Here is a 24737-nt window from a genome sequence, read left to right on the forward strand (position 1 = left end):
GAATGAATCAGACATCATGTATTTATGTTTATGTATTTTTATTTTTTTGCACTAAGTAATCCCAAAATACAAGAATTCGTATACACACCATCCACTGATACACATACAATAGTAATGCTAATCTACTCGGTCTTCTCCATTTGGCCACAGGTTCTCATCCACATCACATCTTATGTCATCTTGGGCAACACACCTAGGAAAGAATCTTCTGGCATGCCAGAATTGAAGGAGTTGAAAAATTGAAGGAGTAACAACTGTGTAGATGTTCATCCACAATGAGAATCAGCTGTGGCTGGTTAAACTGCATTGTTAGATTTAAAATATGTTTCAATAAAATATTGCCGTTGGATTTTGCTGTCTTTTCAAGTTTTGCATTGTGTTATTGTTTTGACCATGAGTTTAACAGTTTTGAAAACAGTATGTAAGCACATGCAAAATGTCCTGTCCGTACAAAGGTTTTTGGCAGTTGTTGTGTCTGAGTGAGAAGATGATTCATGTAATTTGAGAGATGTAGTCATTGAATGCATTTTGTGCCAAAACAATGATAACTGGTCCTCAGTTTAGCCCACATAGACTTCTGTTGTGCTCACTGTGTGAGGAGTTTTGCAAACGTGACCTAAGTATTGAGAAATGTGTCCTAGCGTCTGTAAAAAACTGTAATAAACAAATGAAAAGTACATAAAACTGGTGTTGGACATGTGTCCACTAAGCACTTATTACACTCGGTGCTCGTCAGCTAATCAAACATGTTTTATGTGTCTGTACTACTTAGCTATATTGTGTGCGGAACAATACAACTCACCTCTCGTATGGCTACGGCAGACTGGCAGCGATTACTGCAGCCAGCCTCACCTAACCAGCCACACTGAGAGCGGGGGGGCGCTGTTTCCCCATTACACTGATATTTGTGGCAAGTGGAATAATACCACAAACACTGTTACACTACCAGAAATTATTTCCACTACTAATTAATTACCGTTGAGCTCAAAGGTCCTATTAATAAACTGTTAATGAATGTGTATTTATGAAGACGATTTGTGAGACTGGTAAACTTATGATATGTACAATAGTCTTTCGTCCTACACGGTGCATTTCAAGGTCCTGTACCCATCCGTCGGTAAACTGTACCTGGGCTTGTTGCAGTGACCTGAAGTTACTAAACTTCATGAGTGTGTGCACTCACTCCAAGAACCGTGTAATTATAAATCTGAGCGTGGTGAAAGTGGGCAGCACACTGACGTCTTTTGTCCACTCTGTGTGCTCGTAAGGGTCTGACCCTTTCACTCCTTTGATTTTTTCCTCGTATCTTTTCTTTGTCTTTTCGTCGAGTCTGTCTTTGTACGGACCGGCATTGTTCTCCTTTTGTTTTGTACATTCCTTTTTTGTGCGGCAAAGAAAAAAAAAGAAGGTATTGGAACCGGAGAATGAACGTTTTGCGGTGCTGCAAATGCTTGTATGGAAGCCCGTTTCCGCCACTAAAAAAAAAAAAAAAAGGATCCATAACTCAAAATTTCGAGTTATTTTCTCGAAATTTCGAGTTATTATCTCGAAATTTTGAGTTTTTTTCTCGAAATTGCGAGTTATTAACTCAAAATTTTGAGAAAAGCAACTCGAGATTTCGAGTTAGCGCTGCCAATCAGTAATCTACGTGAATGACGTCATTTCCATGTTACCCGGAAGCTGAAGCCCTCAGCTACAAATGCTACAGCTAAGCTACCGGTATTACATCCAGTCGTGAATGCACAGATTGCTGAGTGTTTTCAGCCTGGCTTCACAAATGATGAAATCCCTGTGTTATTAGCTGAATCACATGGTGTTACTATCAGCAAACATACTTTAATTTGTTGGGATCCGTTTTTGAGTGCGCGGTCCTGCGCCATATGCTTCCGGGTAACAAGAAAGCGACCTCATTCACGTATATTTTTGATTGGCAGAGCTAACTCGAAATTTTGAGAAAAGTAACTCGAAATTTCGAGAAAATAACTCGAAATTTCGAGTTATGGATACTAGCTTTTTTTTTTTTTTAGTGGCGGAAACGGGCTTCCATATGCTTGCATTTGATGCGGTACTTGAATTGTTTTGCCACGAGTTCCCGGCATGCAATGCGCGAAAATCACGTGATTGCTAAACAAGGGGGAGGGTGCATCCAGCCTCCTCGGCTGTAATTGGTCCAGCCCAGAGTCGATCATGACCAATTGGCCAATCCAACACCTTTCATTATATATACCCTTCCTAAAAAATAAAAATAAAAATAAAAAATAAAAAAATATCCATCGGCCCATAAAAACAAAAAATCGCCAGCGGCCCACCGGGCAAATGCCCGGTATGCCCGATGGCCAGTCCAGCTATGCCGATACGTAATATCGGATCGGTCCATCTCTAGTCCACACCATATGATAGTAGTCATAAAAGGCTGCCTTCTGCTGAAATCCAGATCAATGTGACTTGAATGAATTTCAGCACATTATTATTGACTCTTTGATATGTGGAACAATAATGTAGGACCATGCTCCTGTGAGTCATGAACAACATGCAATTTGCATTCTTGCAGGAAACTGCCTGTAAAAGATGTGTTTGGCAAAATGAAAAAAAATGGGTGGAGGAGGGAGGAGGGGGGACGCATGCTTGAATCATTTCAAATGAAAAACTGACATGGGGGTAGTTTTGCTCTGATGAATTAATTTGTCCGATGGGCTGCTTGTAAAAAGAAAAAAAGGACGTGAGTGGTGCCAATGAGCTCCCATTAATTTAAGGAGGAAGCAAAGAAATGTGCAGTTTTCAATTACCAGTTTTATTTGGACAACATACGTTCAACCGCATTGGTTTAAAGACGATCGTATGTCATAATTTAATTAGCCGAGCTAATTAGCAGTATATTCCACCAGTGACAGCAATCTAATGAGTTGATAGCTTAATGGGTTCAAGTGTGTTGAAGCGTCTCTTTGCACCGGAGCTCTGAGAGAACCAGAGAAGGCGTTGCTGGAGGGGAGCTTGATGTTAGTGCTCTCCTGAGCAGCAAGGATGTTCAACGTCTTCAAATTCCCAGTTTGAAGGCAGCAAACAGCCTAAGGAGAGGCACGGTTTCCTGTTTACACAATGACTGGCTATGAAAAACAAAACACTTTTAGCAAAAATGTGGATTTGAAAGTAACTTAATAACAAAGCTAATCTGAAAGATGATAATTATTGTATGCCAAGTGCTAAAGATTGATATATATGATGATATATTATTTTTATGTATATTACAATACAGTACTTTTTGTTCCTATTAGTTGTTGCATTTATGAAGAATCTCTCACAAAGCAACACTTTGAGCTCCTTTAAATTTCTCTACATGGGGCAGACAACAACAATCAGCGCTGACATTTCCCTTGCTGGGCAAAACGCCTCGCACAAACTTTTAGCCAGCTGAGACTAAGAGCCTTGATAAATCTCTTCTGCCTGTTGCTGCATTTTACCACCAAGACTAAAAAAGTCTTTTTGCATTTTCCCCATAATTACCGAGTGCTTTCAAAAATCCCGTTTGGTCATTCATGCTGGTTTCAACAGTCTTTTAAATTGTCATTCAAAGGTCATTTTTATGTTAATGTTCCTTCCAGCTTAATTCAGATTTGTCTGAATGCAAAACCAAAAAACAAACAAACAGGAAATTTCACCTCTCGCCATCTTTATCACTAAGATCACGATCTGTGTTTGTATGTGCTGCACAGGCAAATAAACAAATGTCTTAACATCACTGCAAATTAGAAACGGGTTTGTTGCGACTCACACACAATTTAGATTTATTCATTTAGATACATAAATATCACTTTCACAATGGCTGACGTAGTAAGAGTGCAGTCGCGGCAAACCGCGGTAACCAGGATGCTTCGTCATTCAGAAATTCACGAAAGAATGAGTCTACTGGATGTAGTGCTAGGCCACCAATAGACCTGAACTGAGACAGTCCACCTTCTGCACCCACAGAAGTTTACAAAGAGTTAAAAGCTGCTGTAACAAACTAAAATAGGGCTGATAGAACTGTTTTCCTGCTGACTGGTACTGTTGTTTGTATGAAAACATGAAAGGAGACTGCACGGCCCTCAGGTGAACCAGTGGATGAAATCAGTAACTAAGGATGCGGTTAGTCAGAAAATGCTCTATCCAGCCAGTGGGCTTCACGTTTCAGTTGAGATGAGTTAAACGCTCTCAACTATCACAGATGGATAAGTGATGTTAAAGGCTGATGAAGGAATCTGAGCACGAGTCTTTAGATTATCCACAGTGCTGATGTAAATGTAATGTAACCCAGCTATTATACAGTAGACCGTAATAGATTCATCACCCTCACTTGCTGTTGTCTTAGAAACATTTCTATATACATGTTTTTTTCAGAGACTTCATGGCCAAATATGTGAAAAGGAAAGATACTCTTTGGTATTTGGCTGCAGACTGAGTGGCATCCAGGTCATTCACAGTGATCCTCTGCTCTTACTACAGAGTTTTCTGCTGAGATATTTTATTCTTAAAGGATATAGTGGAAGTAAAAAAAGTTCACCGGCAATCTGGCAACAACTGTTTATATCAAAAACTCAGAATTAAACAACTGAAAGCTGCGTGACTGCAGACCACTAACAGGTCTTGAGAGCTTGAAAAGAAAGCAATTGGGCTTCGTTAGGTTTCTGAAGACGTTTCACTGCTCGTTCAAGAGGCCACTTCAGTACTTGAAAAGCTGGATGTGAGTCTCACGTAATAAACCTCTAATGGCTGCTGTCCCCTTTGGGGGTGGTTCTGATGGTCATTATTAATCATGTGAACAAACGTGTGGGTCATTCCTGTCACTGGTGAAAGCTCTGCGAGACATCGGCTCACCTTACGATCATGTAAACTTTTAAGGTCACCCGAAGCAAGCTGTGAGTGGGAGCTGAAGGGTCTGCGAAGAGATCTCAGGACTGCATTGAAGGTGGCTGTGAGCTGGTGTCACACTGTAAGTCAACACGTCTGTTCAATGATGGTTGATCCCGGTACACAGTTAGCCTCCTTTATTCCTCTTTCAAACCATCTGTCTTCTTGGTCCAAACTGGAATGCTTGAAAGAGTGACCTTTGTCCTTTAGGTGCAGGTTTACAGCTGATTCTTGTCCTGTTGAGGGGACTGTCTTATGCTGTGCCATGAGTTTGTGGAGTGGGTTTTCTTGCATGTAGGGGTCAAAGCACTCCTCACTGCACAGCATACTGTTTAGCTTGTGTCTGGGTGTTTTGTCCTTGGGATGAACCTGGTTTTGACTGAGGGTGATCAGGACGCTGCAACACCGGGCAGAGAGCGTTCCCTCTGAGGCAGAAGGGAAAGAAAAGGAGCACACACATAAAGAAAGCTCATACAATACATGTTTATTCTAACTGGGCCTTCATTAAATCATCAAATGCAAAGGAAAGAATGTCAGAAACCAGAGATGTGCCAGAGAAACTTGTAAGAATTTTCTCCAAGCATAACATCCCGGTGCATCTCAGACTTAGCAACAACCTCAGACAAAAGCTGAACTACCATGACCTGGATGACTGAGAAGATACACAGACACCATTAACAGGTGTTTTTGTGATTTGGCACAGGTGACTCTAACACAATGTTAACTGCAATGTCAGATTCTATAAGGTTTGATTTGTGCTTACAGACTAGAATTTGTTGCTGACATTGGAATCATGGCCCGGGACGGTCCAAATACCCTCAATAAATACATTTTTTAAAAATCGCTAATTCAGTGACAGAAAAATATATAGTTCTTCTGTAATCTTTCAAAAGCACAGGCTTAATAATAGGAATATTAGTCTGCTGGGAAAAAATGATGCTTTATTTATTTAGTTGAATTAAAGCAGGAAAAGGCTAACAGCGGAATCAGCCAACACAATGTCAGGGGGATGTTTATTTATTAATTATTTTTATTACATAATGCAATTCTAGAATGAAGAGGAACACACATTACCTTAAACTTTGTTACTGGCTACGGTGATTTCCAATCTTTTTAACCTTAATGTGACCTCAGTAAGGGTTGCACATCACGAATATGTTACCATGGATTAATTGAACTTTGATCCTTTTTCGTGCTTTGCAAGCTGACTTCTTTTTAAGTGCGCATGGAAACTTGTTTTTAGCACAGATTGCACAAGATTTTGTTTTCACACTTTGATGCCCCAATGGTTTTTATTTTTTCTTGTACAACAAAATATTATCAAGCAGTTTCCACAATCTGGAGCCACATGGCAGCAAGTTTTATGCTGGCATTCGTGTCTTGTTCACAAAAGTTGTTCAATACTGACACCAGAGAAGTGTGTGGGCTGGGTGTAGATAAAAATGTCACATGTAAATACGAACCAAATGAAACGTGTTGACCCTAAAAATGATGCAAAAATGCTTTTGGCCAGTTCAGATGGCGTGATTAACTATCCAAGATAATATTCCAATTAATCTTGCAAGTAGGTCATATGGCTTTAAAGTCTAAAATGTTAAAGTTTCATTTTGTTTCTCTCTGGGCTAATCAGTTCAAAGTTCCATTAAGTTACATAATAACTCGCTCTGTGTTAAGTAAAATTAGCTACTGCTATGGTGCAGAATGCTTTGAAAAAGCACCACCCAACCCAGCTCTATATAGACCAAAAAATGAACACATTTCCATGTTGATTTTGTACATAAATGATGTGGTTGGTTCTCCCTGACTTGCATTAAAACATTTTTTAAAAAGCCACCACATGTGCAGGTGTTTTACGCAACAAAGCCTAAATGTACACCACCTGCACAACCCAACAGATAGATCACTCATAGCAAATGTGACCCTTATTCTCCAGGAGTGAAGGAGGAAGATGTGTGGTTGTATTCAGTCACAAAGAAGAGTCCAACATTATGTTCAGTTCTGACACTTACATTTTGTGTTGGCCACATATGCTCTTTATGTTTTCATCAGTGTACTTTCTGTTGCCTATTTCAAATGAGTTCACTGCAGCTTATAGGTGTGTGTGTGTGTGTGTGTGTGTGTGTGTGTGTGTGTGTGTGTGTGTGTGTGTGTGTGTGTGTGTGTGTGTGTGTGTGTGTGTATTTGAGCTGCTATGGCAAACAAAAGCAAAGTTGAGAAGAGCCTGAGTGGCACATCCCTCAGAGAAAACACACACCTAAAGTGAGAGGACAAATATAAGGCCCTAACCTTAGTCTTCCCCCTACAAATACAGACTGAACTGACATCCTCTGAGTGGGTGTTTGTCGTACTTGAGTTTATGAGTTTCTTCATAACGCTACCAACAGTAAGGAAAGGCTATACTGAGCCTTGAATGAAATTACAATATACTCTAAATATGCAATAAATAAATACAATAGTCTGTCGCATCACATCAAGTTTTCTGCATTTCTTCCACAGCAATAATGAAGACTTGTATTTTTCAGTTTTAGGAACGCTAATCAATATTTTGGGGCAAGGTGATCAGAACAACAGGGCTTGAGGATCAATAAGCCTGACAACAAGTCTTCTTTCTAGTGTTTATCCCGCATGTCAGGGTCCGCTTTGCGGCAAATCCGTCTCCATTTGGCACGATCAAAGGCGTCTTCTGGGGTGGCATTGACGATCTTCGTGTCTTCCTTTATTTTATCTATCCACCGTTTCTTCGGACTGCCACGGGGTCGCTGGCCACCAGGCTCAAGCCTCATTGCCGTTTTCGCCACTGAGCTGTCCTCTGAGCGTAATACGTGTCCGTACCACTGTAGCCATGCCTCGCACATTTTCTTCATGATTGGTGCGATGCCGAGCCGTTTTCTGATGTCTTCATTCATGACTTGGTCCCAACGCGTGAGGCCTAGACACCACCTGAGCATTCGCATTTCCATCGTGTGCCTTGCTCGCACGGGTCAATGCCGCATGGATATACCCGTCGCCACTGATCATCAGTCCCAAGTACTTGAATTGGTCGTCCTTCTTCAGGTCTTCCCCGTCGATGTTAATGGTGCCATCAGTTTGGGAGCCAGCTTCCATGCACTCGGTCTTCTTGATGTTGAGTCTCAAACCATGATCGGCCAGGCGCGTCTTCCATAAACCTGACAACAATGTGAATCATATACTATATCCTTGACTATCACCAGAACACTAGTCCTATGATCATGTAAATAGGCTCTTGTATTGACATTAGAACCATGATCATCAGCAATACACAAATGATGAAATGGAAGAATGGTGTTTCATCCCTCTATTAGTGTACTGAGACCTTACTAAGGCACGTTATGTTGATATTTTACAGACTTATACATGTCTGAGTTAAACACTGGTTATATTGTTTGGAAAGAACAACCTAATCTGGTCAATTAGGGCACAATCATATTTGGAGCCTGGTCATTTTGACCTGGATACTATTTCGATTTTTTAAATTAAAATTGTTATTGAAGAACTACATTTTGTAGAGTAACAGCATTTTGCAGAAACACATCAATACTAAAACTTGTTCATTTGTGAAAATCGTAAAGTCTGCATGTTGGATGGTGGGTGTGGTGATGGAATAAGCCACAAAATTTTTGTATCCCATTTTGGAGTTTGGTGCTTTTCTTTCACTTACTTTTTACTTTTTAATTTTACTCTGTTGATTTTATTGAAAATTATTTGGTCAGATTTAAAAGGACTAGAAAAAAATGGTTTTAATTAAGATTTGCCTCTTCACAGCATTAATGCTACAGACTGAAAAAGGACACCCCTGCTTTAAATGTGACACCAAAGGGTCCAAAATATGAAAACTTTAAAGTTGATGTCATCCAACTACTAAATGGCCTTAGTAATTTGTGGTTACTGATGTGCTGCTCTTGCTGCATAGTTTGACACCAAAGTGTGCCTCATCTTTGCCCTAAAACACGATGACATCCAGTTTAATTATTCATTGGCAGCTGATAATGGCTATTGATTTCTTTAAACCTGCATGACAGGGGTATTTTAAAATTATGACTAGGTGAAGCATTATGGTATTTTTCACTTTCTTTTCACTTTCTTTTTTATTTATTCCTTTGTTTAGTGCCAATTTTTTGATAATACTTTTTATCTGTCTTTGATAGATAAAAAGCAGTGGTATAAAACTGGAGCAAAATACAATGGCAATTTGTAAGCTACTGGTAAGAAACTGGGATGTTTTTTATTTAGTGTACTGTAGCTTTGTTTTAGCTAATTCCTCTACAGATGTTCAAAGTCCAGGAAAAAACAGGAACAAATGAATGCTGAAACAATGTTGTTGCAAATACACCAAATACAACTGATTTACACAAGTGCAGTGCGTGGTGCAATTAGACAATCAACATGCAGTCATGTTCACTGCTTTGATATACCAGCAAATCACTGCATGTGGTTGCATGTAAGCTGTGTCAGAGTAAACAAGAAATCAATGCACACTCAGAAAACCAATGTGGTTTTAGTACAAACTGCCATACATTTTAGTATTTGTTATTAAAGGACATGATTAAAAGATTCAAATTTGTCTTATATGTATACACAAGATTTGTTCCTTCAGTGGTGCTAGGTTCAATCATTGTGCAAATGTACTGTTTATAAGATTGGGGGAAACCTGCAGTCAGCTGAGACTGAAGAAGTCTTTTGGGTGAGTGACAAAACATTTCTCTCACTGAAAACGCTATCAGATGATCAGAATGCACTTTTGAGTCATATCCTGTCACCTTCACTGTCACCATATCTCAAGCCAACTGAACATTTATGGGAGATTTGGGGTCAACAGCTTGATCACTTTTGAATTTTGCATTTGAAAAGAAATCATGGATTTAACACAAATACTGCACCAATGCACACATGAAAAATACGACTTCTTTACATCAAAGTTTGCAGTGCCATGCATCTAATTTAGGAAACATTGACTAAACACTTAGAGTCCAAAGTCAATATCCAGTATCTGTGTTACCTCATCCTGGGTTGCACAGTCACATCACAATCCTCTAAAACACAATTGCAACAATGTTACTGAGATTATCTCATTTTTCCACAAGCAAGAATATGCGTCATCAGAATTATCTAGGATTTGACTCTGAGGCTTTTTCTTTTTTCTTTTTTTTTTTAAATGACATCAGAAACAGCAGTATGCGACATTACGTGATGGCAGAGCTTCAGTTCATCCTTTGTCATTTTTTTTTTTTTTTTTTTTTTTAATAAATAGGACAGGGGGAATGAATGAGAGAAAGAGGGGGAGAGAAAGAAAGAAAACCAAAGGGGAGAAGAGACGGTGAGAAGGGGGGGGAAGAGAGAGAAAAAAAAAAAGAACTCCTGGGTCACCTGTATGGAGAAAAAAAAAAAAACAAACAAAAAAAACAAACAGAGGAGACAGCAAACAACAAAGAGCAACATAATAATAGAGAAAACAAAGCACCATCACAATAAACTAGCTAGTCATAGATATCAATATTTACTAAATAATAAACGATATTGTGCAGCACGCAAGATAGACAGCGCACAGTGTGCTTTGAGGCAGCAGCCAAGAAAGCTTTAGTCCGCGTCTGTGAATACCCATGTGTGCATACCTGTGTGGATCAGCATGCTTGCATTCCAAAGGTTTCTCCATGTAATGATCTGCTAGGGAGTGTGGGGGGGCCACAGCCCCGTCCTCCAGGGTGTGAAGCAGGTATGGAGGAGATCAAAACTCCAGACATCCAGAGGCCCCCAGAACACAAGAGACCATGGAAGACCAACAGAGGGGCAGCCGCGCCACTGTTCCAGTAAGAGCTGAGGAGAGTCCCAGATGAGGGCTCGCCCAGCAGCCGCGGAGCAGAAGTCAGGGGGAGTTGCAGTGACACGCCCGTGAGCTCCACCGGCCCCCAGCTGTGCCTGAGTGACCGAGCCCCAGGCCGAGAGGCCGGGGGCACCCCACCTCCAAAGGGGCCCGAGCGAGCCCCAGGCCCCAGGCCCCGACAAGCGGCCGCCAAGGAGTGAGCCGGTGTGTACCCGGACGCCCACCCCCAGACACAAAGAACCACCAACACACCGACACCTGAGGGAAGTGGTGGTGGGTGGAGATAGGCCTCCAAACCTTGGAGGGCCTGAGGTGTCCCCAGAGAGGTGGCGTCTGATACCCAACCTGACATATAGACACAGACATACGGGCACACACAGACACAAACATCCATTCCCACCCTCATGCTCTCATATGCACTCACTCCACACTCAACCAACGTGGAGACAGACATAAAGAGACGCTGTACACACAATCACACTCCCCAAGCGTACTCTACAAACCGGGTCTAGGTACCCTTGCCCCTGGAGGGGGGAATTGCACCCAGACCCAGGTGGTGTTACCCTTTTCCCTGCGGTGGGGAGAGGCAGACCACCCCGACTCCGCAGCAGCAGGGAGGCCCCACACCCCAGACCGCAGTCGGACGGCCAACTCCTCCTACTAGCCCTCCCGCTCCAGCAGGCCGCAGAGAATGGGGGTGGGAGAAGACTCCAAACCTCCCTCCACCCGCTCATTGTAGTGTTGATGCATATGTGTTCTAAGGTGCAATTAAAACCCAGGAGGGCATGGAGCTACCTGCCAAGGAGCAGCAGGTAAGCGCATAGTCCCTCCTGCTAGCCCTCAATGACTAAGTGTATTTAAAATTGAGAGGTGGGCAACGACGTCAGGGGTGAGGTATACACCCTGATGGTAATTTGGACTCCGTGATTGTGCCCACCCCCAAGATCCTATATGTATGTGTAATGAGAGTGTGAATAATGTGAATGTCTAAGTTGTGGGATAAAATTGAGGCAGAGGCAGCCAGAAGGGGACGGGGGGGGTAGCCTCTGAGGCTTTTTCTAATGTTTTTCCAATAATGAATATTGTTACCTCGAACAGTGGCCATTTTTTTTGGTAAATCGAGAAAGTGTAGTGCAGAGATCAGTCCTAACTCCAGGTTTTCCACTCCCACTTTTATAAATCAAATAATGTGATAAAGTGACACAGACCAACAGTGTAAGACACATTTTGAACAGGCAACCTTTAAAGCTCACCGCTAGGCTTTGACTATGAGAGCAGATTTAGCAAGAAGGATTCTCGGTCAAACCGCATACATGATTCACACATCAAAGTGTCTCAGAATATATAATACATGAAGCATGTGAATTCAAACTGACATCCTTTGGCACATTGGCCGTGAAATCTCTCTCCTGGCTAATCGTTGCCCTTGAGACTTTACATGTTATTCATATATGTAAGAGAATTTAGATAATGGCTTAAATCAAAGTGATATATTTAATTTAAAGTATATGAACTCGTGATCTATTCTGTGGATAGAGCGCTCAGAAGTGCAAGGAGATTGGATATTCATATGTGAGAAAAATCATTATAACATGCACTTGTATTTTGAATTCAAAACTCAGGAGTCAAGTACATCCACAGCACATGTATATTTTATTAGAAGAAATTTTCAGACACTCTTTCATCGTGAGCTCAAACAATCATTGTGGATCAGTGTGGATACATCTGTTCCACTGTACATAGGTTGTTTTTCATGTTTCAGATCTCATCAGGGGCGTTTAATTAATAGGTGTTTATTGAAGAAAACTATGTTCTCACATTCAGATCATCCACAGCCATGGACCTGGTTCAGCTGCCAGATTCATAGGCTCTACTACAAATACAGAGAGTAGCTGCTAGGGAGGGAGGCAGTCCAGATGGCTGCATCAATTCCAACATTGCAAATCGGTGTGACTGTAAAGATTTAAGCTGCTGTTTTGGGGGATGGGTGCTAATCAAGATGACTTCTGATCACAGCATACGCAAAACTGCCTGTAAAAGCTGCTAGATGGAGGGAAAGTTTGTCGAAGTTGCTGCACAAATTAATTAAAGACTATACTAAATATTTTACTCAGTATTCAGCTATATATGCTATTATTATTAGGTTGAACTGACAGGTAAATAACATTGCTAATCAAGTGAAAATGCTTTTCTCGTCTTTCTCTCTATTAGCTAACTCTAAATGGAATATCTAATTTTAGACTGTATGTAAGATGTGACCTTTGCTTCTCATAAATGATGGTGGTTTGATTATCAGTTTTTCTAAAACTATTCTGTATTCTATAACTGTAGCCATTTAATGAGTGTCATTCACCTTGTTGTGACAATTCAAGGTTAGTTTTACCCATCAATCTCATATCCAAGTCCCTGAGTTAGTTAAATAGTCTCATTTAAACAGAAATGTTGTGGTTTAGAGCTGTTCACATTTCTGCACAAGTTATAGCAAGATGCAAGTCTGAATCTTATAAATTTATAAATTTATCATATATATTTATATACATATAAATGTATAGATAGGAGCACAGGGTCAAATATGCACAAGAGATATGAATAGAAAATGTCCTTTGGTATACTCAAAGTACAAAGCATGTGAAAGACCAGAAAACTTTTTCATCTTCATTTAAATTTAATTTAATTCAAATTTATTTGTTTAGTGTCAAACAACAGTCACCTGAAGACACTTATGTTGTAAGGTGAAGATCTTAAAATATTAGAAAGACAGACCAGCAATCACTCGACACCCTATAAGCACTTGGCGACAATGGGAAGGAAAGACTCCCTGCAATAGGAAGAAACTTCCAGCCACGCTCAACAAATTGCTCTGCCGCAAGAGAAAGAGAAAAAGGCACTCTATAGGGGAGAGATTCAGAGGTTAGTAATTGCCAATGAATAAATACAGCAATGGGTTATGAAAACAGAGAATGAAAAGATATGAGTGAAGAAGTAGCAGTATATCATGGGAAACCCCAACAGCCTGATCCTAATGCTGCATAACTAAGGGGGGATTCTGGGTGAGCTGATCCAGCCCTAGCTATAAGCTTTATCAAAATGTAAAGTTTTGATTCTAATCTGAAAATTAAAGAGTGTCTGTCTCTCGAATCCAAAATAGGAGCTGATTTAGAAATAGGAAAGATTAAAGATTATCCAGGCATTTTTTTTCTTCAGGACATGCCCATAGTTTAACTAGCTGATTCGTATCATCTGGCTTCATGGATTTAAAAAAGCTGGGCGTCATCTACATAGGAAAAAATGTATGCGGTGTTTTCTGTTAACGTTGTCTAAGGAAACGTGTAATGTAAAAAATGATTGGTCCCAACATGGAACTCTTTAATTGTGTGTGAGGAAGACTCCCCATTTATATGCACAAATTGCTATCTTTCAGACTCCAATTTGTGCATTGCAGTCCTTCATTATTAACAGTATTTTTAGTGTTAACAGTGTTACAATTTTATCTGTGATGCAACCTGGGGCTGTTCATGTTTTCCTTGATCAATCCTTTATAGAGGACTTATTGTCTATATTTTCCAGACCAAACAAAAAATCTTGTACACACAGTGAGTGCAATGGCCTTTCCTCTCTAATTTATGTGTCGTCTGCTTTAAGGTCCAGATTTGACAGTCATGAATCTGTGATTTCTCGTATGTTACACTATTATCAAAATAATCAGGTTCTGTAGGAGTAAAGTTTTGGTAGCTGTTCTGCATTGTGTTGGCACACAACGCTGAAGAAAATAACAATGGAATCACTTCGTTAACCTTAGTTCTAGCACTTTCAGAAAGACATTTTCTGTAATGAAATGTATTCTTTATTGCAGTGTAATCCATTATTGTAATTTTATTGTTATTAAGAAATGCTCAAACAAAAGAGGGTTTTTCAGGAATTACTGGTGAATGAAGTTCTATGCCACAGTTCAGGGCAAGATTCAAAGTGTGATTAAAGAGTTGACAGGCCTATTTACATTTTGAGAGAAGCCACTTCAGTCTAATACAAAATTAAATGATGTGTTGAGGCTGTTATTTACAACATCTACATTAATTACCTACAATAATTATTTTTATCTGAACTGAGCACTAAATCAGTATAAAAAAAATCTGCGAAATTAAATAGAATTTTTGAGTAAAGGCCGGCTGGATGATAACAAAAATAATATTTTTTAAGTTTTTCAATTACAGTGTACAAGGCTAAGAGTTAAGCTTCTGATTTAATAAAAAAAATGTCCAGTTCTCTGGTTAATAAATTACTGGAGTGAAAAATTGCTGCCACTTCTTCTCTTTGGCCTGTGGTTCAAGGATTCTTACAATTAGTATGACTTGATTAATTTAACAAGCATATTCACCCCATTGTAACCAGGTAATTAAATAAGTAAGTACAATTTATTAATGTAGTGCTTTTAACACACATAAAATTTACAAAGCACAGAACAAGAATTAAAAAGCTACAACACTGTGTTTTAAGAAGAACAGTAAGTGATACAATACAGCAGCGAGGGCCTACACCAAGTGAAAGCACCACCCAGCATATCTATAACAACTGCCATCTGTAGTGCCAACACAGTGTATTTGCACATTTGTCAAACATGAGATTCTTTCTGTCCCTGTTCTTTCATGTTTGAGTACACTTACGCAAAAGATACCAGTAATTTGGCAAAGTATTCTTTTTTTTTTCTGAACTGAAATAAAGTGCATTCACATCCTCTAGCAGGGTTTTGTATCTGCCCTTAAAATGTTCACCACCACCATCTATTATCAGCTTTTCCTTTTCTTCCTTTGCCCTTCTCCGTGCAGCCAATCATGATTAGAGAACACACTCTGGGGTGTAATAAAGGTCTGTTGCAAGCAATAGTGACCCAACGCCCCTTCATCTGTGAGCTGCTCAAACCTCCCAGCCTTGGTAGATAGTTGAAGAGAAAGCTGCTTTCAGTGATTGGAGCTCCACTTGACTGTTTTTTTAATTTTAACTTTGCCCTACTTCTGGCTGAAGAGCTCATTAAATAAGATCTTGTGCTATAGCTAGAAATAGGAAAAAACAGGAGGGGGGAGAAACAATAATCATGTATTTAGCCATGTGAGTCTTATCGCCTTTGGGAGTTCTGTCATGAGGCCGTAGAGAGTGTATATTATTTCCCTTTACCCAATTTTTAAAACACATCTAAAAACCTTTCTTTACCCACAATCATTCTGTGTCTTTGAAGCAAACATGCTCTGGGTCTTAAGGACAAAAATTCAAAGGAGCCAAGTTGGCTTTGGACTGAAAATAGTGAAGATTTTGCAGCAGAGCAACTGAATTCTTCAAACGCTCGTCCCAACTGACTGCAGTCGGTCATGTGATGGAAATCGGCAGTGAGCTGCAGGTTCACTTTTGCTAGGAGACTTTGAGGCCCAGATGTCTTACAAAACCAAAAAGGTTTTCAGTAAATATATCAAAGATTAACAGAACATGTTGCAATCACAGTGTGTCTCGCTCTGATATTGACCACGCCACGTACACCTGGGTGCATTTCATCATATCTCTGCTAACAGAAGTTCTCTGACATTTCTCTCCCACAGAGAAAACAACAACAACGGAAAAAAAACAGGAACAGAGAGTCTCCTTGTATGTTTACTTTGGACATGTTACTAGGAGGGGAAGTATTTTCTGCCCCAAAGATTTAAATCAGAACACCACTGTCTAGCCACAAATATCCATCACACGATGGTGAACTACTCTTTTATCAACTAGTATAGACACTATTGTGTTGTATGTACAATTATACCCTGGTGAACATAAATTTGTGCCTAAATGTGACCATTCATGAATTAACTTTTCAGCATGGGAATATAAATGATCTCAGTCTCTCACTCAGAGCAAGTCCTCATCACACTTAAGTTCCCCTTTGCCAGTTTTTTAGATTTAGCAACAACTTTTATATCCCTTAAATTACTAAAAAGGAATGCATAAGATCAAATCTAGTTACTTTTTGGTTAAATGGCTGCCAGCACTGCCCCTTTGGTGTGAGGACTTGCTGTCACCCTGCGGGTGTCTCTCTCTCTCTGTCTTCCCTGCTCAGTGAGAAGCATCTGTGGATGAGCTGGATGTACACGTGCTGTGTGTTTGTGGGCTTTTCCCTTGCAGAGGCTATTCACTGTGTGAGGAAAAAAAATGAAAAAGGTGTATTGTCACTCCTAATTTTCTCTGTGACTAATCATTTTACATGTGAGCATAGCTGAAATCACAGCACAGCCTTTAACTTGTATGTGGTGATTTTGTCAGACATTCCTCAGACTTGTTCACTTCCTCGCTATCTGGCTTTCCCTCGTTAATCTGCATGCTCCAACCAGTTTTTAATTTATTCTTTTGAGAAAAAAAACTAAGTGGAAAATAACAACATATCTGTAAATACTTTAGACTTTACCATGTTTGCCTGTACTGCCAGCACACTGATAGCTTTACATCTATTTGTGTTTCCACTGCAGTTGGGAGGATGTGGCATCCTGGGCGTCGGGGTCTGGCTCTCAGTGACCCAAGGGAACTTCGCCACCCTGTCATCATCCCTTCCCTCCCTGTCTGCAGCCAACCTGCTCATCGCAGTGGGGACGATCATCATGGTGATTGGCTGCCTCGGCTGTGTGGGAGCTGTCAAGGAGAGCCGTCCTCTGCTGCTGACAGTAAGCAGAATGGTTTTGGATTCACCTGCTGACTTTAAACACAAAGTTGCGATGATGTCATATTTTCAGATTACAGCTTTTACAGAGCACCATAGCTCACGTTGTTTTGAATTGTCTAGTGTGTGTGTGTGTGTGTGTGTGTGTGTGTGTGCGCGCGCGCCCGTGCATAACATAAGTACAGTTTTATGTGCTTCTGTTTGATCCGATTGCAAGAGGGCCTTTAGGGTTATTATTGTCATGACAACTATAATAAGGGATTTTCATAAAGCAACAGGTCTAAAAAATCATGCATGATTACTGTCTAATCACAGGAGCAGGAGCTGCATCACATCAGCTCTACAATCACTCCTGTTGTCTGCAAGTTCTCACTGCTAGCAAAGTCAATCCAGTACCCAGTCATGTTAGTGTACAGCTATAATAGTTAGCCTCTGTCTCATCGCTGGCCGTGCTAGCTTTCTCTTCTCTCTCCTGGCCTCTGATGGCCCTCAAGTCAAACGTAACTACATCAGTAACAACTAGTGAGGGGCCAGTCATCCTCTTGTCCCCAGACTCTGCCTTCTCTACAGAAGGTGTGTCAGCAGGATTGAGGAGATCCTTAGAGTATTCTTTCCACTGCTCAGCTATATCCTCAGTTGAAGTCAGTGGCAATCCTTCTACTTTTACTGTACACTGTGTGAGTATAGTATAGCTTTCCACTCCAGAATCGGGTGAATATTTACCAAAATCACTTTGTTTCATTGCCTCATTGAAGTCCTCCAGACCTGTGTTTTTGCTTCAGCTACCACCTGAGTCACATTGCACTTGGTCTGGCAGTATCTGTCCCACAAGTTAGCCTACACCGATAAGTCTGCTTTTTCAGCTTTATGGCTTCACCATTTGGTTCGGGGATTACCGCAACATAAGATAAGATAAGATAGAACTTTATTAATCCCTCGGGTGGGTTCCTCTGGGAAATTCGACTTCCAAAAAGCACAGCAACGACCGAAGTTACAGTTACAGAATTGTTATATATATATATATATATATATATATATATATATATATACACACACACACACACACACACACACACACACACACACACATATATAAATACAGAGACAAATATAAATAAAATATACAAAGGGGATAAATAGGAATAAAAAATAAAATACAAGTGAATTGCACATTTCAAGTATTGAGTCTATTGCACTGTTGACTATTTACAAAAAGTATTGCACAAGGTATTGTACAGTGAGGTGAAGAGGCACTACAGCTTAGTTGTTCCCCCCTCCTTTGTCCTCCTGTTTCCCCTCCCTCTCCCCTCCAGAGAGGAGTTAAACAGTTTGATGGCGTGTGGGACAAAGGAGTTTTTAAGTCTGTTAGTTCTTGTCTTTGGGAGAAGCAACCTGTCACTGAACAGACTCTTCTGATTGTTTATGGCCGTGTGCAGAGGATGCCCAGCATTGTTCATAATGTCCATCAGTTTCTTTAATGTCCTTTTCTCTGCCACTGTCACCAGAGTGTCCAGCTTCATGCCGACCACAGAGCTAGCCTTCCTGATCAGTTTCTCCAGCCTGGATGAGTCCCTCTTTGCTGTGCTGCTCCCCCAGCACACCACAGCATAGAAAAGTACTCCAGCAACCACTGACTGGTAAAACATCCTCAGGAGCTTCCTGCAGATGTTAAAAGACCTCAGCCTCCTGAGGAAGTACAGTCGGCTTTGGGCTTTTTTATACAGGTGCTCTGTGTTGCATGACCAGTCCAGTTTATTGTCCACCCACAGCCCGAGGTACTTGTACTTGTTGACCACCTCCACCTCCTCCCCCTCTATCTGAACCGGCAGTGGACCTTCTCTGGACCTCCCGAAGTCCACAACCAGTTCCTTAGTCTTTGAGGTGTTGAGTTGCAGGTGGTTTGTGTGACTCCATGCGACAAAGTTCCTCACCAGACTTCTGTACTCCTCTTCCTGATCATCCCAGATACACCCCATGATGGCCGTGTCATCTGCAAACTTCTGAATATGGCATAATTCAGAGTTGTAGCAGAAGTCAGAGGTGTACAGGGTGAAGAGAAGAGGGGACAGCACAGTTCCCTGTGGTGCTCCTGTGCTGCTGACCACAGTGTCAACATGACAGGCACCTACTTGCAGCCACAGCTCTGTGCACCCTAAATATATCTGTCCAACATCCCCAACATCCGCTCTTGCCAACTGATTCAACTCACATCTAAGTAGTGATGAGTCGAGCTCAGCTCGTCTCCTCATCCAAGTGTCCGTGACATATGGCCAAAGACTTCAGGATACAATCACAAAATCAGTCATTGACCTGTGACCAAGGTTGTCCTGGTGTAACATGCGCTTATGAACACCCTTATGCTTAAACATAGTATTTGTTATGGACAAGCTGTGATTAGCACACAAGTCCAATACCAGAACAGCACTCGGTTTCGGGTCAGGCAGGCTGCTCCTCCCTGTCACGCCTTTCCAGGTTTCACTTTTATTGCCCATGTGAGCATTAAATGATCTCATTAGGACAATGGAGTCATGAGGTGGGGCATCCTACAGCACCCCACCCAGCAACTCCAAGAAGGCTGGGTGCTCTGAACAGTTATTTGGTGAATAAGTGCAGATAAATGTCAGGAACCACCCCCTGAGCCAAAGGGCAGGTAAAAAAAACCCTCTTCTGAGATACAGGTTATGAGACAGGGAATAAAGGAATACCCATCCCTGTCTGCTGGCTCTCACTAAGGGTGGCTCCAGAGTGGAACAGAGTCTGGCCCATTTCCAGGACCCTAGTTGCAGAGCTCAAGCTGTGTGTTGAGGTGAGCCCGACTATCTTTAGTTGATATTTCTCAGCCTCACACACCAACTTAGGCTCATCCCCCAACAGAAAGATAGCGTTCCATGTCCCAACAGCCTCAGCAGCTGGGGATCTGACCACCAGGCCGAGACACACTTGGAGCAAACATTCAGTATCTGTGGTCACTGGAGTCCCTGTGACATTGCTAACATGCTGCAGGTTGAATGTTCTGTCTGTGGACACATTGATAGTTTACATACAGAAAAGTTTTTTTTAAAACTCAGCAAAAATGAACAGAACCACGTAATATAACAGTAATAAACAATTTAATAACGTGAATGAAATTTATACTGTTAATAAGGAGCTCCTGGTTTTTCCTGAACTTGCAGGAAAAGAAAAATCTCAGCTTTAGCTTATGGGCCATATGGGGGCCTAGACTTATTGTCAGGGATCCTACTAACCTTTTTCAGTTTAATGCCTAGAAATACTTTTAGTAGCCTTGCTAATCCCAATAAAACAAGCTCTGTGGATATTGTTGGGGCACTGTTGTAATCACAGAAAGAGTTACGCATCATATATTAAAACAAGAAAACAATATCATTTATCACTTTTTCAGTGACAGGATACTATCCAAAGTGGAATGTTTTTTTCTGGAAGTTGAAATGATTTTTATTCCTTCAGTGGTTTCATGTGCTTCAAACTGCTTCAAACTAATTGGCTTTTCATGTAGTAGTTATTTTAGAAAATTATATTAGTACTAGATGGCAGATTAGCCCACTCTCCTGCATTCAAATCGATAAAAACTAAAAACTCCCTGTGGCTATGTCAACAGTTTCAAAGCACACTTCAGATGTCCAAATATTAACTACAATTAAGGAGTGTTTCCACCAAACTTTCAGCCTGATCAATATTATAATCTACCATCACTTATACAGATATAAAACATAATTCTTTTAAAAGCTGAGTGCCATGATGCATTTTAACCAAGTGTGAGTTTACAATTGGGGCTTCTGACACTTGATTTATCTTTGCTTTAGAAGAGAGCTACATGCAAATGTGCTATCATACCAATGAAATCATCAAATATCAACCACGTTTATGATATAAACAAACTTTAACTTGAGCTACGATTCTGTGAACAGGTATCCTTCAACCCAGATGCTTGAAGGACTGATAAATATTGAAAAACAAAACAGACAAACACATCAGACATTTCACAGAATTATCTGGAAGAATAATTCTATGTGGGTAAAAAATAGAATTAATCATTAGGAAAATTGCCCAGCAGGAGAAAGCAATTATGAGCTCTGCGGGAATGAGTCTTAGTGTCGATCGTTAACGTGATCCATGACATTTTCCCGACAGTGACCAGACCGATCCCTGCTCCGTGTCAATAAAACGAGGCTAGGCAAATTATAAGCCTTCATCAATGAGTGCCAGAACAGCACGTTCTTCACGGAGATTAGAAAAGATTCATCTCGCTTCAAATTTTAGAGCTAATTAGCATATTGATCGCTGATGAGAGACCCAGAGCACTGCAGTGTTGCTGTGAGATATTTGAGGAATTACTTTTGCACTCTGTGCTGGAATAAACATCATTGCTTTCTGCAAACATTTTTTAATTTGTATCACCAAACATCAGTTATAATTTCCAAAAAACACAAGGCTTTTATTGTTCCTTAATTCAGGCAGGAGTGATATCTTTGTTTTTCATATAAATGTAAAACTACATCCTGATATTTTTTTTTAGTACATAACCATTTTTTTCCTAATGTGCCCTCCATGTTTAACAATGCTTTGGATAAAGTTACTTCAATTAACTAGAGTAAATTTATTAAGGAAACTCGAAAAAACAGTCTGCAATGCTCCTAATTAAATCTTTTTTAATTCAGCTTTAAACTAATACTAATACGATTTTGTTAAAAAATATTTTTACCCACACAGAAAGCATGAGGTTACTGTTTGAGATTTAGAATGAATTTGAACACTTGTGACATATCAAGGTTTGCGCAGTGAGGTAAAGCTTAGGTTTAAAGTTTGGGTAGTAAGCTGATGAACTATCTAACCCTAGTTTAGATGCAGATAATGTGCAAACTCTGACTAAACTCGTCACTTCAGTGTAATTAGTGTAATGGTTCCCTCTCAATACAAAGAAAAGGTTACTGGAGATCTGTCATCACAGATATGTTGCCAAGCAACCAGGAAAGACCTCAGAAAGTCACAACACCAAGTCAAGAAAAACTTTAGCTTCATGTCTAAAATCAGTTCTTATTCCCTAGATGGTGGACTCTGTTTGCTGTCCACCGCTATATCGGTATTCTGACAGTAAATATCGATCCATTTCTTTGCTACTGTGTGGAAAGATTTCTGGTAGCAATCCCACAATGCAATCGTTCGCATTTTATTGATTACATGAGTTGCATTCATCCAAACTGGAGCAAGAATTCTTTAATATTGTGTCAGCATCATTATTTACATGTATTAGATAATTACACCAAACACAGTTAATAGGTACAGTGACCGAAATGAGCTAATATGAGGCCTAGGAGACTGTCAGCAGGCACTTGTGAAATAATGCATGAATTCAAGCTTTAGTACAATTCAGGCAGACACTCTCTAAGGAAATAACCTCCTTGTGGCGGGGCATGGTCTGTGGCGTGGCTGCAGCGAGGCGGACACACCTGAGTGGCATCAGCGATCACGTCGCACCAGCATTAAAGCCAGTGCTGGGTCCTGACTGATTGTTGTTGTTGGTGTGTGTTCGGCTGCGAGCTGAAAAGCTGCAGTCGACCGTGTAAAGTACGACAACTGTGAATAAAGAAAGTGTATGCTGAAAAGCATGAACAAATTGTTGGGTCTGCTGTGGATTTATTATATTCCTGTACAGTTTTTGTGAGCTGCGCTTCGTTAAGTACTTCTGTGCAAATGCTTGCTAATGCAAATATATCACAAGCCAATCACATGGCAGTAAGTCGTGATCAAGACGATCTGCTGGAGTTCAAATTCAGCACAAGAACGGGGCAAAAATGTGATTTAGGTGACTTTGAACATGGCATAGTTGGTGGTGCCACACTGCTTTCAGCAGATAGAAAGCCAGCAGTGACGTAGAAAACAACTCCCAGAAAAGCACTTCTAAACATGTTGAACCTTCAAATAGATGGTGCCAATCCCGTTAGCTAAGTACATAAACTGAAAGTACAGTTCACATGGACTCACCAAAACTGGACAGTACAAGACTGGAAACACATCACCTGGTCTGTTTAGTCTTAATTTCTGCTGTAACATTTGAATGGTGCAGTTCAGGCTGGTGCTGGTGGTGTACTAGTGTGACTGATATCGTCTTGGCACATTTTGTGAACCTTGGTAACAATTGTGCATTGTGTATCCATCTTCTGATGGCCACTTCCAGTCGGATAATGTGCCATGTCACAAAGCTCCAATCATCTCAAACAGGTTTCTTGAACATGTCAATGAGTTCACTGTACTCAGATGGCCTCCACAGTCACCAGAACTCAGTCCAGCAGAACACCTTTGGGTTGTGGTGGAATAATAGATCTCTATCATGGACATGCAGCCCAAACATCTGGAGTAACTGTGTGATGCTATCAACTCAATATGGCCCACTATCTCAGAGAAAGGTTTTCAGCACCTTGTTGAATTTGTCACAAAGAATTAAAAAGGTTCTGAGAGCCAAAGCGGGTCCAACCGGATACTAGCAAGGTATCACTAGTAAAGTGGCCGGTCAGTGTAGCTATAAAGTCTATTTCTACCAGGCTATAAACATCTTCATTCACTATTTGAACCAGCCACAAGCGGCCATTCAAAAAATGGAGCTGTTGGATTGGAGGTTGTTGTGAAATAACAAGAAATCTCCCTGCATGACCCACCATTGTGTTAACTTACTGTCTGTGGTGTCTGCGCCACCACTTGCTGTTACATGAAATAAAACTACTTTAGAGAAGTAAACACAATCCATTCGCCCTACTGTAAGCTGTTTTGATTTGGTGAAGAGCTGCTAAGTAATATAGCAAAACAAGGTAATTAAACTTGTTTATCAAGTGAGATTGCTGTACAAGATTAGTACTTAGCATACGCAGAGGGAAGCGTTGGACAAAGTTTGAACACTTACAAGTCAGATTGTTGTTCATGTTCCTCTGACTCTACTGACGTAGTGCATGCAAAAATGGAGCATTGCCCTCCAGCTTATGAGCAAATAAAATATGTTTTATAACACTGACATTTATAAGTGATACCAGGAATAAACATGTCTTTTGTGGAAATAGGAATATCACATTTCCTTGCACCAATCACAAACAGGAATTAAGATGATCAGTAATTTATGATTAATTTTTCTGTGTAATTGTTGCGTCTAAGTCACAAAAACATGTTACAGATAGACAAATGTACTTATTGATAACAAAGGTGTTTTTAGCTGGAGTTTCATGTGAACTCTGGTCATTAAAACAGATTTGCACACAAATCCAATACCCTGTCCATTTAATTTGAAAATATGAGCCATTTGGGGACGCTTCCATTTTCAACAAGGAAATG

At 40.5% G+C, this 24737-nt stretch overlaps 1 protein-coding gene across 4 annotated transcripts in view; it reads left to right on the forward strand.

The window, feature by feature from the left end:
- tspan4a (tetraspanin 4a) overlaps positions 1-24737 on the forward strand; it is a 185536-nt gene that overhangs the window by 105104 nt on the left and 55695 nt on the right. For all 4 annotated transcript variants that reach the window (XM_085275350.1, XM_085275358.1, XM_085275333.1 and 1 more), the window contains one exon: positions 17215-17406. In XM_085275350.1, the coding sequence (XP_085131476.1) occupies positions 17215-17406 (192 nt within the window). The remainder of the gene's footprint in view (positions 1-17214; positions 17407-24737) is intronic.

This window comes from Mchenga conophoros, linkage group LG1, assembly GCF_057382185.1.
Source record: "Mchenga conophoros isolate Kocher_MC1m ecotype Shallow Benthic linkage group LG1, M_conophoros_male_GT1.1, whole genome shotgun sequence".
Lineage (NCBI taxonomy): Eukaryota > Metazoa > Chordata > Actinopteri > Cichliformes > Cichlidae > Mchenga > Mchenga conophoros.